Source organism: Colias philodice, chromosome 6 (assembly GCF_061535455.1).
Source record: "Colias philodice isolate Cphi_HAF_F1 chromosome 6, ilColPhil1 Martin Lab GWU primary, whole genome shotgun sequence".
Classification (NCBI taxonomy): domain Eukaryota; kingdom Metazoa; phylum Arthropoda; class Insecta; order Lepidoptera; family Pieridae; genus Colias; species Colias philodice.
In genome coordinates, this window is record NC_143091.1 from 12106110 (window position 1) to 12119202 (window position 13093).

Below are 13093 nucleotides of genomic sequence, written 5' to 3' on the forward strand. Positions count from 1 at the left end.
TTATCGATAATTTATTAAGAAACACCAAATATTTATACCAATTTATTTTTGTGCAATAACGCAATATTTGTTCCGGTACTTTATTTTACCTACATTCCTTTATTTTAAGCGTATTTAAGTGCAATCGTTGTTTTTAATTTAATTTTAGTTTTTGTTGACACGTTCTAGTCGGTTTGAGTCATAGTAACGATCTAGTCTAATAAACGTAATTTAAAATTGTAAAATACTTTCTTAGGAGAATTAATATAATTAAATTTCACTGTATTTAGTGAGCGACCTCAGCAGGGTTAAAGATCCAAAGTATATCTATATTGATGTTTTGAAATGTATAGATGTTATGCATTTAGGGACGGTTGATGACTTTGCTGGTTTTCAGTGGTCGGTTCGGCGACGAAACCTATTTGACATAGGTTAAGTTTCATATAATATGTAATTCATAATAATAAATTATTTTTAATTGTTAGCCAAGTCTAGTTGTAAGATGTAGACATCCTAGAAAAGTACAAATCTGTATAATTGCATATTATTTATTTTATTTAGGAGATCCATAACCTTATTGTTTTTAATTTTATAATTTATTGGTTTTATTTTGTGTTCATTAATTTATTTAATTTAATATTTATATATAGGTATGGAAAAGCACAATTTTGTTGTTAAGTGATGATTTGCGATTGTAAATATGGTATGACTGTGTGTATAATGCAATCATTAAAAGTATTTACGTAAACTTATAGTTTCATTTCTTTCCTTCAAATTTCAGAAAATTTCAGATTCAAAAATTAATGCCTATCAGATGTGGATTGTAGATGAACTCGAGTTCAATTACTATAACAATAGTTATTTTTTCTAAATGGGATGTTTTTGATTACTCTCAAAAGCCGCTAACTTCAAATTTAGGTATAATTTTTTATAAGTAGTTTTCTGTATTCTCGCTAACAATTACTCGAGCACTAAATTTGAGACTATATTATAAAACTGAAGTTTGTTTGTTTGTTTGTTGGAACGCGCTAATCTCAAGAACTACTGGTCCGATTTGAAAAATTCAGTGTTGGATAGCCCATGTATCGAGGAAGGCTATAGGCTATATTATATCATTATGCTAAGACCAACAGAAGCGGAGCCACGCGGGTGAAACTGCGGAGCGCAGCTAGTAAATTATTTATTATATGCTTAAACCTTTCTTGGGAATCCTTTGCATAGTTTTAAAGCTTTGAACGGTGAAACTTTGGAACGATTTGCCACCTGCGGTGTTCCTGAACAACTACGACATTGGGGCCTTCAAGAAAAAGAGCTTATTTGTCCATAAAAGGCCGGCAAAGCACCTTTACAGGCCGGCAAAGCACCTTTACCTTTACAGTTCTTGTGTTACATTTGTTTAAGGCGGCGGTTTAGGGCGGTGGTGACCACTTAACATCAGGTGGCCCATCTGCCCCTTTGCTTGATCTGATATAAAAAAAAAGAACTTAAGCATACATAGGGGCAGAGAAAGCGACTGTTTTATACTATTTAGAGATAGATAATTCTTAATCTTATATATAAAAATGAATCGCAAAATGTGTTGGTAAGCGCATAACTCGAGAACGGCTGAACCGATTTCAATAATTCTTTTTTATTATATTCCTTGAAGTACGAGGATGGTTTTTATGTAGAGAAAACGTAAATATGTACCACGGGCGAAGCCGGGGCGGACCGCTAGTTTGGAATAAATTCTTTAGCTGTTTTCTGTACTTTCAAAATATGCATTGGCCATTGATATGTATGATGAGATGCATAAAGGAAGTTTAATTTTACATTGAAATAAGTTTAATTTTGCACAGGAGAAATTGAAAACTTTTTGTTCCTTGAAAATGTGTGATAATAAATAGTATTTTAAATTGATTTTTAGTTTGATTTTACCCATATAACCTTGTTCATAGAAGAAAGTTAGATTGCATAACACCTACTCTCACCAATGGGTGCAATTTAATATTTTCTCATGTGTTCAATATTTCATTTTTAAAAAATTTACAAAGAAGTTAGCATGGCATATTCTTTTATAAAGGACTAATTTTGATAAGACTCTCTCAATTAGATAACAGGTGTTACAAACTTTCAGTTTTATATGAAAATGGATTCAACTCAATTTATTTACAATGTGATAGTATGTAGTAAAGAATAATATAATATGTCAACACTTTAAATATTATTATGTATTTAGTAGGTCATGAAACTGTAAAATAAGTTCTTCATGTCATGGTATAATATATCGTTAATCCTTATCAGTCTGAATATAGTGATGATATAATGTATAATTAACCATTGTTTTAGTTCATATCTTTCAAAATATTAATTGTGGATCGAAATCTATAACAATAAAACAGAATTCTGTTGCAAATATTTAATATTTAGGTGTGATAAATTCTGAAATTATAAAAAAATAACAATAAAACTACAATGCTATTTTGCTAATGTTTAATACATTAGACAAGCCAGCCGATTTTATATGGTGGACCTAGAATACTTTGATATTTGTATTTCACAATTAAATAAAATAAGTCAACAGCAAAACTATTATACAAATTTTCTACAGCTTATCACCAATAACCTTACATCTCGTACACATTCTCTAAAGCTAATTCTGGCTTGTCGTAGCCGAGTTCCTCTGGAGTTTCAATTCCGAGTTCTGTGAGTGTTGGCTTGATTTCCTGGATGATGTATGGGTAGATTTCGTTTACTTTGCCTCCGCACTTGTCTTTGCAGGCCTCAATGAACCTCACAGCGAGCGCGTAGTCGTTCACCCGCCTGCAGGCGTGCATCGCGGCGATGATGATCTTGGGGTCAGGGACCAAGTCCATACCGCACAAGTCATTCATGCCTTTACGGATTTCCCATCCGTCAATGTCTTTCCTATTGAAGAAGGCTTCATATCTGAAATAGAAGTTAAAAAGATAAGATACTGAAATTAATTAGAGCGAGTCTGAAGTGATATGTTTACGTCATAACTTAAAAGTGCTAATTAAAAGAGTAAGTATCCTTTTCTTCTTACATAAAACTGAAGCAAATATATAGTTTTGTATATTAATTTTGCCTTTAATATAAAATTTTCCGGCTTAGATTCACGTTGTCTATCTTTACGCTATTGCGTATGTATAATGATAATGTAATTACGGACATGTAATAACTTTCTGGAAACAACATTCTTAACCTATTACATGTTTCAAATAAAACACAAACACAACCGATTCATTGCAATATTCAGTTACATAACGTCAAAATTTTCAGACAGGTTACCTTCTATCGAACTCTTCGTCTGACTCGACGGGGCCTCCGTGAGACCTTCTTGAGGGAATCACTGCACACACATTGGTAGCCGGTACCAAGGACCTTCTCAGGACATTTGCCAAAGCACCCGAAGCCGATTTTAACATTTTGTACGGAAAATCCACAGGAACTTTGGCAAGGATAACAAAATATGGCTGCCGAGAGGCTGAAAACCAAAAACTAACTTTATGTTGCCAGTTGCCAAAAATATTACATACCTACGTCAATCAATACAGTTTGATTTTGGTGCATGCGCAAATCGGCGTATATTTTCATTGTCTATAGTACGAGAAAAAAAAATAGTTACCTCTGTAAAATATTTACAGTATTCAAATAAATATAATTCTTAGAGCTTACATTTAATTTATTTGTATTATAAAGTTCTCACGTGGAATAAAATAAGGATTTCTTAAATTTATGTAGATGACAACACTATTTACCCGACCCCGAGAGGAGGGTTATGTTTTTCGAATGTAGTATGGCGTAAATCTAACTAAATAAAGATATTTATGATTTTACTAGCGGTCCGCCCCGGCTTCGCCCGTGGTACATATGAAAAATAGATGTTGGCCGATTCTCAGACTTACCCGATATGCACAGAAAATTTCATGAGAATCGGTCCACCCGTTTCGGAGGAGTATGCAGACAGCAGACTAACATTGAGGAGGGTCGGAACAAAAACCGATAAACGACATGCTGTATTTTTTTCTTTTTTTTTTTGTAATTTCGATGCTTTTGCATAATTTTACATGATAAGCTTATTGAATCTGTTCTAAAGCCGATGAATCTAGTAGAAAAATGCGCTTCAAGTTAAATGATCTATACAGATACCGATAAATCCACTGATGAGGTAAAAGAAAATTGATATCTTAACAGAAACCGATAAATCCTACATAAATTTGATAGATTTTTATAAGGTTGAGACAAAAACCGATATATCAATTTTTAATTTTTAATTATTTAATTCCTCATATACTTAGTTTTAACCAAAAATGTTAATGGTTTTTTCACAAAGCGATAAATCCTTAGTTGATTTTTTCAAAAAACGATAAATCCGGATAGTCTAAAACCGCTATATCCATTTTTTTTTATTTTTTTTTTCGTTTATTACTTCACACACGAATCTGTTGATTTGGCCACCAAACAATGTTGCTAATGTTGATATATTAAGATTTTCTACTCTCTTTTACCTAAAAAAACAAAGAAATAAAACGTTTTTTCCGATTTGTCAAAAATCTTAGAAAGTGGATTTAGCGGTTTTTGTTCCGAAGCTCCTCCATTGTGACACGAGAATTTTATATTTAAGATGAACCATTGTGATATAGATAAAGAAACTACGAAACGAATACGCATGTACCTACGAACTAAAATAATTTGATAATCGCTTCAATTTGTTCGATATACGTATATTTTTTTTGCACGCCCTAGAGCCCAAATCGCTGCCTAGACGGATATTGACTTACTTTTCTTAGAATCATCAAAATTGAGGTAGTCAATTATTGTGTAGTCAATCAACATATTGGCTATAAAAATAATAATAAAGCTTTTGGAACCAATTTTAAATTTAATATGATTGCACTGTATTTATGCAATAAACATTATAAACTAAAGAGTATTTTTAATGTATTATATGAATTTAGGTTTATAGTAACTAAGCCTGTGTAAACCAGGCATATTCTATAGCTAAAACTTTCACTAGGTCTAAAGGCTAGTACTGCATCAAACATTTTTTTTATATACCTAGTTAACAATAAAAAAACAATATTTGCAAATACTAAACTTTATTTATTATATTTGATGTTTTGTGTAACAAAAACACTCATTGAAAAAAAAGAAACAAGTAAAAATTAAATAATTACGTCTAGTAATACAAAAGGTCCAGCTTAAACTATAAATTGTATACTCTTTAGAATTTTTCAGTTGGTGCGGTTGATAAAAAATACTATATTTATCCTAATTCCCATTACACTTTCCTTCGTCTCTTCTTTTTAGAAGCAGTAATACTTTCTTGTCCACTGTCATCTTCACTGGAGCTGCTTGTTGAGGAGCTGTCGCTGTCACTGCTGGAGGAACTACTGTTAGAAGAGCTATCGGAGGCCACTCCTGTACCCTGACTAACGTCCACACTGCTTGCAACTTTATACAATTCTGGCTCTTTAGCTTCCAACATTTTAAGCCATTTCTTTGATAACTTGGGACGTCCTCTCACAGTCTTGTGCCAGACGATGGGGAAGTTGGTCCGACTGCAGAAGTTTTGCGTCACTGCTACAGTATCATCCATGTTTAGTACAACATGCCACCATCCTCCAGGAACAAACACTGTCTCACCAGGCTTTTGGAGTATTTCAACCTGTAACAGACAATCACATTAATTATAACCTGATCTGCATAATATGTTAAAATCAATTTTATCCAAAATAATGTTACTAACAGGTTCATACTCCTTTGGCCAAGTATCCAGTTGAGTTTTAGGGTAAATAAGTTTGAACCAAGTAATAGCTTCGTCCCTCTGTTTGCCGCCCATTGCTCCAGTCACTTTAATCAATTCTCTTGGAGTCTGAGTAGGGAATAAGCACCATCGTTTGTGACCAAATACTAGAGCATTCCATGCACTGGTACCTAGGGGATCTATGTGAATGCCTGTTCCAGATCTCTGGGGTCCCATTACAAACCAGCGATACGGTGGCCTTCTCTCCTCACCGCAATACTTAAACAAATCATCCCTAAAATATATAGGTATGTCATAGTCGTCCAAAAGCTTCTTTCTCCTTGGATGTTCACCAAAACTGCTATCAAAAATATAAAGCGGACTATCATCAGTCGTTGTCCTCATATACTCTACATAATACTTCATTTTCATCTTAACACTATAACCCTCATTGTCCTCACCGCATTTAAATTTTTGGTTTCTATACTTTTTGGCAAGTCGTTCGAGCGTCCATTTGTGATTAGCACGCCAGTTGGTCTGCACATTCGTTATGACTACAGGTTTATAAATTTTCTCATATTTTTCTATAAATTCCTCAGGTGGGACTATATTGGCATCTATTCTATCTACGTTATCTTTACATTTTAGGAATTCTTCAAAGTTTGTTGCGTATTTTAAAGCTGTCCATTGGTGCTTATCAGCTAATTCTGTAATAATAATATGTTATATTGATAAGGATTTGCATTTAATCGTAATTCATAAAGACTATAAGATAATAATTGTTTTGATAAACAAATTTGTCTGATATTTTGTAAAAAACGTTTGTTAGATATTTATTATTTTATCAGAGACACAAATACAATACATTTTCATTTTATATAGAAACAAATTCATAAATTCCAAATAAAAATTTGCACACAACTTTTGTTCTTATTTTTTTTTATAATCGATAGGCAGACGTTTGACCACAATCCCACCTGATGGAAAGCGGCGATGTGGTCTACTTGGGTGCATGTCTGCCTAGCGGAGCCTATTCATCCTAGCTTTAAAGAGGTCCAGTGGCAGGTTGTATTGCTCAGGAAAGTAGTGGTAGGGAGTGAATTCCGTTGTTTGGCTGTTTTAACAACTGAATATATAAAACTTATAATGATACATATAAAATAAAATGCAAATTTTTAATGCATACTTTATGCATTAGAAATGGCTGCAACTGAGCTGTAGGTAGTCTAGGCTAGGTAGTAGTAGAAAGATCTAGTTTTGTCACTTAAAATGAAGAAAGCCATAACTTTCTTCATTTTAAGTGACGAAGAAAGGACAAGTTCCTTTATATTTTAAGAAGGTACATTTAAAAGTGGTTTCACATAGTCATTGAAATGCATAAATGTTTGCTATGAAACCATGCAGTACATCTTTCATGGTTACAATATAAACTTTAAAGTATAAATAAATAATTCCAAATTTATTTAAAATAAAAAAGGCTGAGTAAGTCTAATCTATGACAAATTCATTCATATTATGCAACATTACAATACTTAGCCATATAATCTGTATTTGTTTGTCTATCAAATTTGAACATGAGTAGTAAAATTCTGAAAAAGTGTGTTCCTTGAACACATAGTTCATATTGTCAAGCTATTGGTCTTAAATTTTCGTTAAGTTCTAAGCTTTTCGTTTTCTGGGGTTTATTAGTCAAATATTTAGCTGGCGAACTTTAGTTTCACCCCCGTGGCTCCACTTCTGTTGGTCGTAGCGTGATGATATATAGCCTATAACCTTCCTCGATAAATGGGCTATCTAACACCGAAAGAATTTTTTCAGTAGTTCCTGAGATTAGCGCGTTCAAAGTCTAAACAATTGTTTCCAAAACGAGGTCAAATCGGCACATAGCACATGCCACTTAACGATTGTTCTAGAACTCGTAACACTTTAACTTTAAATGACTGTTGATATAACGCAACAGAAGAAGCTTATCATAAAATAACGTTAAATGTTTTAACTATTTTTAATCTCCCTATAAATATTAACGGGAATACGGTAGATAGTTCTAATGCCATTGAATTCAGGATAAAATAATGTATGTACCTGGTCGGGCTTTCCTTTTTACTTCCTTTATGCGTTTTTTAGTTTTATGTGACAGTTTATATTCGCTTTCCATAGTTAGTAATTAAAATATTAAACTAATTGTTTAATTTTAGCAAGAAATCCCGACCACAAGCTGATTTTTGATTGATTATTTGCGGAATGCAGACTTCAAATTTCAATCAGTTGACATCAAATAAAACAGATTAAATAAGATTGTTTGTACTATACATTCATATGCATTTCATAGATTATTAATAGATTAAATGCACTAGAAAATATTTAAATTCTATGTAATACTTAAATAATTTAATAAGTGTTAATAATATTCTTCAAAAATTAATATGTACTTCAATCTAAGACTTCAATAATTCTAATTAATTTCCATTTAGTAACCAGAAATAAAAGGAGTTACTTTAAGGTTATAATTTTTATTTAAAATGTATTCTATATAGATTAAAATGAGCTTGTTTTAAATTACATGAATCGCTCATCTAAAGAAAAATTATTACGATATTGTACAAATTTCCAACCACTTTCCAAACGATCAAATCTCTCGAAAACTGATAATAATCATAAGCTGGCAACATTATAACAATTTTCGACGCATTGATCTACAGATCGACAATTTTTTAATTTCGTGTTATAACCGATATAATTTAAAACGTTTTTACTGTCTTTATTTTGTTTCAGTTTAAATAATTGTTATAGCATTTAAATAACTTTCAATATCGAAATAAAAAATAAGAAAGTGGTTCATTTGACTATTGTAGTGAAACAAATTTGAAACGTTCCAGTCTGAAGTGTGTAGCTAGCTCGATATAACTGTCAATCTGGGTGTAGAAATTTATTTGTAATTTTCACCGGTTCTTTAGTTTAATTACCGAATGTATTAGACAATATTTGAATACCCGTTTGATGCAAAATAATGTTAATTAGTGTATATGGTGTATAAAATAGTGAAAAAATGGATGACGGTGCGATCAAAATTCAATCTGGGATTAACATCAACATCAAAAGAACAGATGGTGAGTGGAGCAGCAAATTTTGTTTCCCTTTCTTTTCGTCATATCCTTACTCATACTCTTGTTATCAATTTATCATAATGATATCATTTAGCAGAAGCTTCCTGCACTATGTAAGGTTTCTTAAATGATTCATTCGTAACGAACTTCAACACACAGTTCATAGCCCCTGACTGGCTGAAGTTTTGCCCTCCAATAATTATATTGATGTTAACGGTTTTCTGCATATATTTTTATTATAAATTTTGTGAAAAAAGCGATTGCATTGAACCAGAATAATAATTTTTCTCACGATTATTCCATAATGCTCCCATTTTATGTATTAAATGAAATAATATTAGGATAAGAATTGTACAACTTTATTGGTGTACACTTATTCTATTCCTAAAATGTACACAGTAATCAGATAACAGCTGAGCAATAAACAATAACATAACAGCTATTGATAATTTATCAAATATGATCATGATGGATGCAGTTCTTAGTTATTTACAGAAATATAAAAAAAGAACCTTTAAAATTAGATTTTGTATTAATTAGTAATAATAGAACTAGTTTGAAACAAGTTAGAAAATCTTAAAAAAAAAGTGAAAATCATGGTTAAAATAATTTTTAACAGGGTTAATTAGTGATTTAGAAAATAATAGGTAGTTTCTTATATTTGCTTGGCTGGCATGGAAAGATTTTCAATGATAATCTATGTAATCAAAATCAGTAATCTCCGCTAATTTTATGTTTAAAATTAGTTGAAAAGTAGAAAAAACAAAGATTATAGATAGTACCTATCTTGTTTTTATTATAAGTACCTTTTAATATTATTATAGGAAATTCAGTCATAAGGAAAAATGGCACCACAACAAAATGTATTTCCTGTTCAAAAATAAAAGTAAAATTTATGATTTATTTTTACACAACAATATAAGAGTAAGAAATACATCAAACAACACCCAGAGATATATTATGTAAATGATTAAAAAATAACTGTTTATTTTATCTCATTTGGTGCGTTTCCCTGAAAATTATTTCAAACATTCTCATTCACTGTTCACCAATTATATATTTTGAAAAATATACAATGCAGTTTTGTTCATATCTTCGACCCACACCTTGGGTCTCAAAAAATTAAGGTAATATTTTAGAGAAAAAAATAAATTAAGTATTCTCTATCATCTAAAAATAATGTAATTGATACAATTACTGATTTACTACCTAGATAGAGTTTGTGTTAACTTAATGTACTGGTATCAAAATAATAAAAGCGTTGAGAAATTTTAAATATTTTGATATCACAGACACACACTGCAATTTTATTTAAACGCATTCTCAGTATAGTCATAATGGACTGGTGTGTCTCAACCGTTACAATAACAGTGAGCAATCCTATTCTACTAATATTATAAATGCGAAAGTTTGTGAGGATGGATGTGTATGTGTGTGTTTGTTTCTCTCTCATGCAAATACTACTGAAGCAATTATAATGAAATTAAGCACACATATAGAGGGTAACTTGGATTCACACATAGGATGGATTTTATCCTGGAAATCCCATGGGAACTATGCGGGTCTTTCTTTGAAAACGCGGGGAAGCCACGGACAGAAAGCTAGTTTTAAATATTTTGAAATCACAGACACACATTGCAATTTTATTTGTCCATATTCTCAGTATAGTCATATTGGACTGGTGTGTCTCAACCGTTACAATATCAGTGAGCAATGCATGTATATTTTTTCGAATTTCAAGCGAGCGAGGACGGGTCGCGGCCTTGCGTCAACCGGCCATATATGTAGCGGTCGGCGCTGCGTGCGCGCAACGGCCGATATCAATAAATTATATGTTCATTACTTAAAATTATTTTTTTTTCGTTGAAATGGTTGAGACAATGTGCAACTAACTTAAAAGTTTAATGATAGTAATATAGACTAAAGATGTAATCATTGAAATTTTTTTTTTTTTTTTTTTTTTTTTTATTGTGTGATAGGGAAGCGCTTGACCACGATCTCGCCTGATGGTAAGCTGAGATGTGGCCTATGATGGAGCGCGCTTCCCTAGAAGGTACCCGTTCACTCTTCGCTTGAAGACCCCCATATTGTACTCGTCGGGGAACACATACTCAGGAAGCATGTTCCAGTCCCTCGCGGTTCGGATGAAGAATGTCGATCCGAACCGCTTTGTCCGGGTACATGGAACATCCACCATATGGCGATGCCTAGAGTCTGTGCGCCTCGACGATCGATGGAAAAACGGGGATGGCGGAATTAAATCGTGCAATTCCGCAGCGCACTCACCAAAGTGTATCCGATAAAATACCGATAAACTTGCCACTCTGCGACGGTGGGCGAGGCTCTGGAGTTTTTTGCCTACTAGCTCATCGTCGTTTATTAGCCTCTTGGCACGCCTCTCTATCGCCTCAAGCGCCTCCAGCTGGTACTTGGCGGAACCGTCCCAGAGGTGAGAGCAGTACTCCATGCACGATCGGACTTGTGCTTGATAAAGGTTGAGCAGCTGTCCCGGGCTGAAATACTGTCTCACCTTCGCCAGAATTCCAAGCTTTTTTGAGGCTACTTGGGCTTTGGATTCTATATACGAACCAAAGTTCAGAGTAGGCGTCAGGGTAATGCCAAGAAGCTCGAGGTGGTTGGTTATCGGCACGGATACACCCTGGAAAGTCGGAGTCAGGTGGAATGGACTCCGTTTAGCGGAGAATAGACACGCCTGGGTCTTAGTCGCATTGAACTTGACCAGATTGGCATCGCCCCAATCGGAGACCGCCTGTAAGGACAAGTTCATGCGATCGACCATCGACTCTCGTAGAGACTGGATTTGTGCCGTACTGGTTCGCGCGCTGGATACATATCTCTCCACAACAGTGCTATCGTCTGCGTACCCATAGATACCGGGTTTCAGCAGATCGTTGATGTGTAGCAAGAAGAGTGTTGCGGAGAGAACTGATCCCTGAGGGACCCCGGCATTAATAGCCATTTGGTCGGACGAGCAGCCGTCGACGACTACCCGAAGCGACCGGTCTCTCAGAAAATCTGAGATCCAGGCGCAGAGACCAGCAGGCAGACCGTAGGATGGAAGCTTGCCAATAAGACTATCATGCCAGACCCTATCGAAGGCCTTCGAGATATCAAGGGAGACAGCAAGTGCTTCACCATGATTCTCGATGGCCTCGCTCCAGATGTAGGTGGCGTACGCTAGAAGATCCCCAGTGGACCGGTTTCGGCGGAACCCGTACTGACGGTCACTGAGGAGGTCATTCGCTTCTAGGTGTGCCAGGAGCCGGCTGTTCAGTACACGTTCCATAGTCTTACAGAGTATGGACGTGACTGAAATTGGCCTATAGTTGGAGGGGTCGGCACGACTGCCTTTTTTGGGCACGGGCTGCACGTTGGCAAGTTTCCAAGATTTCGGTACTATTCCAGTCGTCATCGAGAGACGAAAGAGGCGTGTCAGAACAGGAGCAAGTTCAGGCGCACAGGTTTTAAGTACTATGGCTGGAATTCCATCAGGGCCGCTGGCTTTATTCACGTCAAGATTCCGCAGCGTTTTAAGAACCTCAGTCTGACGGATGCGAATTTCGGGCATGTTCACCTCGCATCCAGGTAGACTGGGAGGTTTCGCATTTGCAGGATCAAGACGAGAATTTTCCGCGAAAAGAGAAGCAAAGAGGTTCGCTTTCTCTACGGCGGTGTGAGCCAGCGATCCATCCGGTTTCAGCAGTGGAGGAAGTGAGGGGCGGCAGAAATTCGATTCAACCGTCTTAGCCAGGTAATAAAATAATAATTATAAATAATAATTATCAATAATTTGATCAATTTCAAATTGAAATTGATCAAATTATTGCACAACTCGGAGAGGTACTAAGTACTCTATTGTCACCAATCAAAAAAATCATGATCAACCCATCTTTTTTCGCCATTTGCGGACATGAGAGAATATGAGCTTGACTTTATTTTTTTAGACATTTTTGCAATGATAAATTACAAGATAGATATAGTTATGTGAACAATATTGATATAATATCATAATTTTGCTTGCTTATAGCACAATAATTGAATTAACAAATATAAATAAGTCATAAAGAAAATGTAGCAAATTACAATGTAGTTATAATAAAAGCTAATGTTGCCTAGTTAATCAGGATGTTGTCATACAAGCCAATAAAGTGTAGATTTAAGGTCATGGTGCTTTGTAGTTCACGGGGAGCCCAGTATTATTAAAAACATTGTATGCAGTTGTGTAGTAGTTTTTAGGGTT

General features: G+C 34.4%; 3 protein-coding genes across 6 annotated transcripts in view; 1 reads left to right on the top strand and 2 right to left on the bottom strand.

Annotated features, from left to right (window-relative positions):
- Positions 1–2362: 2362 nt before the first annotated feature.
- COX5A (Cytochrome c oxidase subunit 5A) lies at positions 2363–3495 on the bottom strand. The gene is made up of 2 exons (XM_089696843.1): positions 3271–3495; positions 2363–2907 (listed from the first exon to the last, which is right to left on the bottom strand). The coding sequence occupies exons 1-2, from the start codon at positions 3405–3407 to the stop codon at positions 2586–2588; spliced, it is 459 nt and encodes a 152-aa protein (XP_089552969.1). The 5' UTR covers positions 3408–3495; the 3' UTR covers positions 2363–2585.
- A 1567-nt stretch (positions 3496–5062) lies between these two features.
- JMJD6 (Bifunctional arginine demethylase and lysyl-hydroxylase PSR) lies at positions 5063–7989 on the bottom strand. The gene is made up of 3 exons (XM_089696842.1): positions 7811–7989; positions 5732–6435; positions 5063–5650 (listed from the first exon to the last, which is right to left on the bottom strand). Exons 1-3 carry the CDS (start codon positions 7881–7883, stop codon positions 5264–5266), a joined length of 1164 nt encoding a protein of 387 aa, XP_089552968.1. The 5' UTR covers positions 7884–7989; the 3' UTR covers positions 5063–5263.
- Positions 7990–8395: 406 nt separating this feature from the next.
- Klp10A (kinesin-like protein 10A) overlaps positions 8396–13093 on the top strand; it is a 51837-nt gene continuing 47139 nt past the window's right edge. For 2 of the 4 annotated variants that reach the window (XM_089696867.1, XM_089696868.1), the window contains exon 1: positions 8397–8835. In XM_089696867.1, coding sequence (XP_089552993.1) covers positions 8775–8835 — 61 coding nt within the window. In that variant the 5' untranslated portion in view covers positions 8397–8774. Of the gene's footprint in view, positions 8836–13093 lie in introns of all 4 variants that reach the window. The other 2 variants (XM_089696866.1, XM_089696869.1) reach the window with 2 other exon arrangements.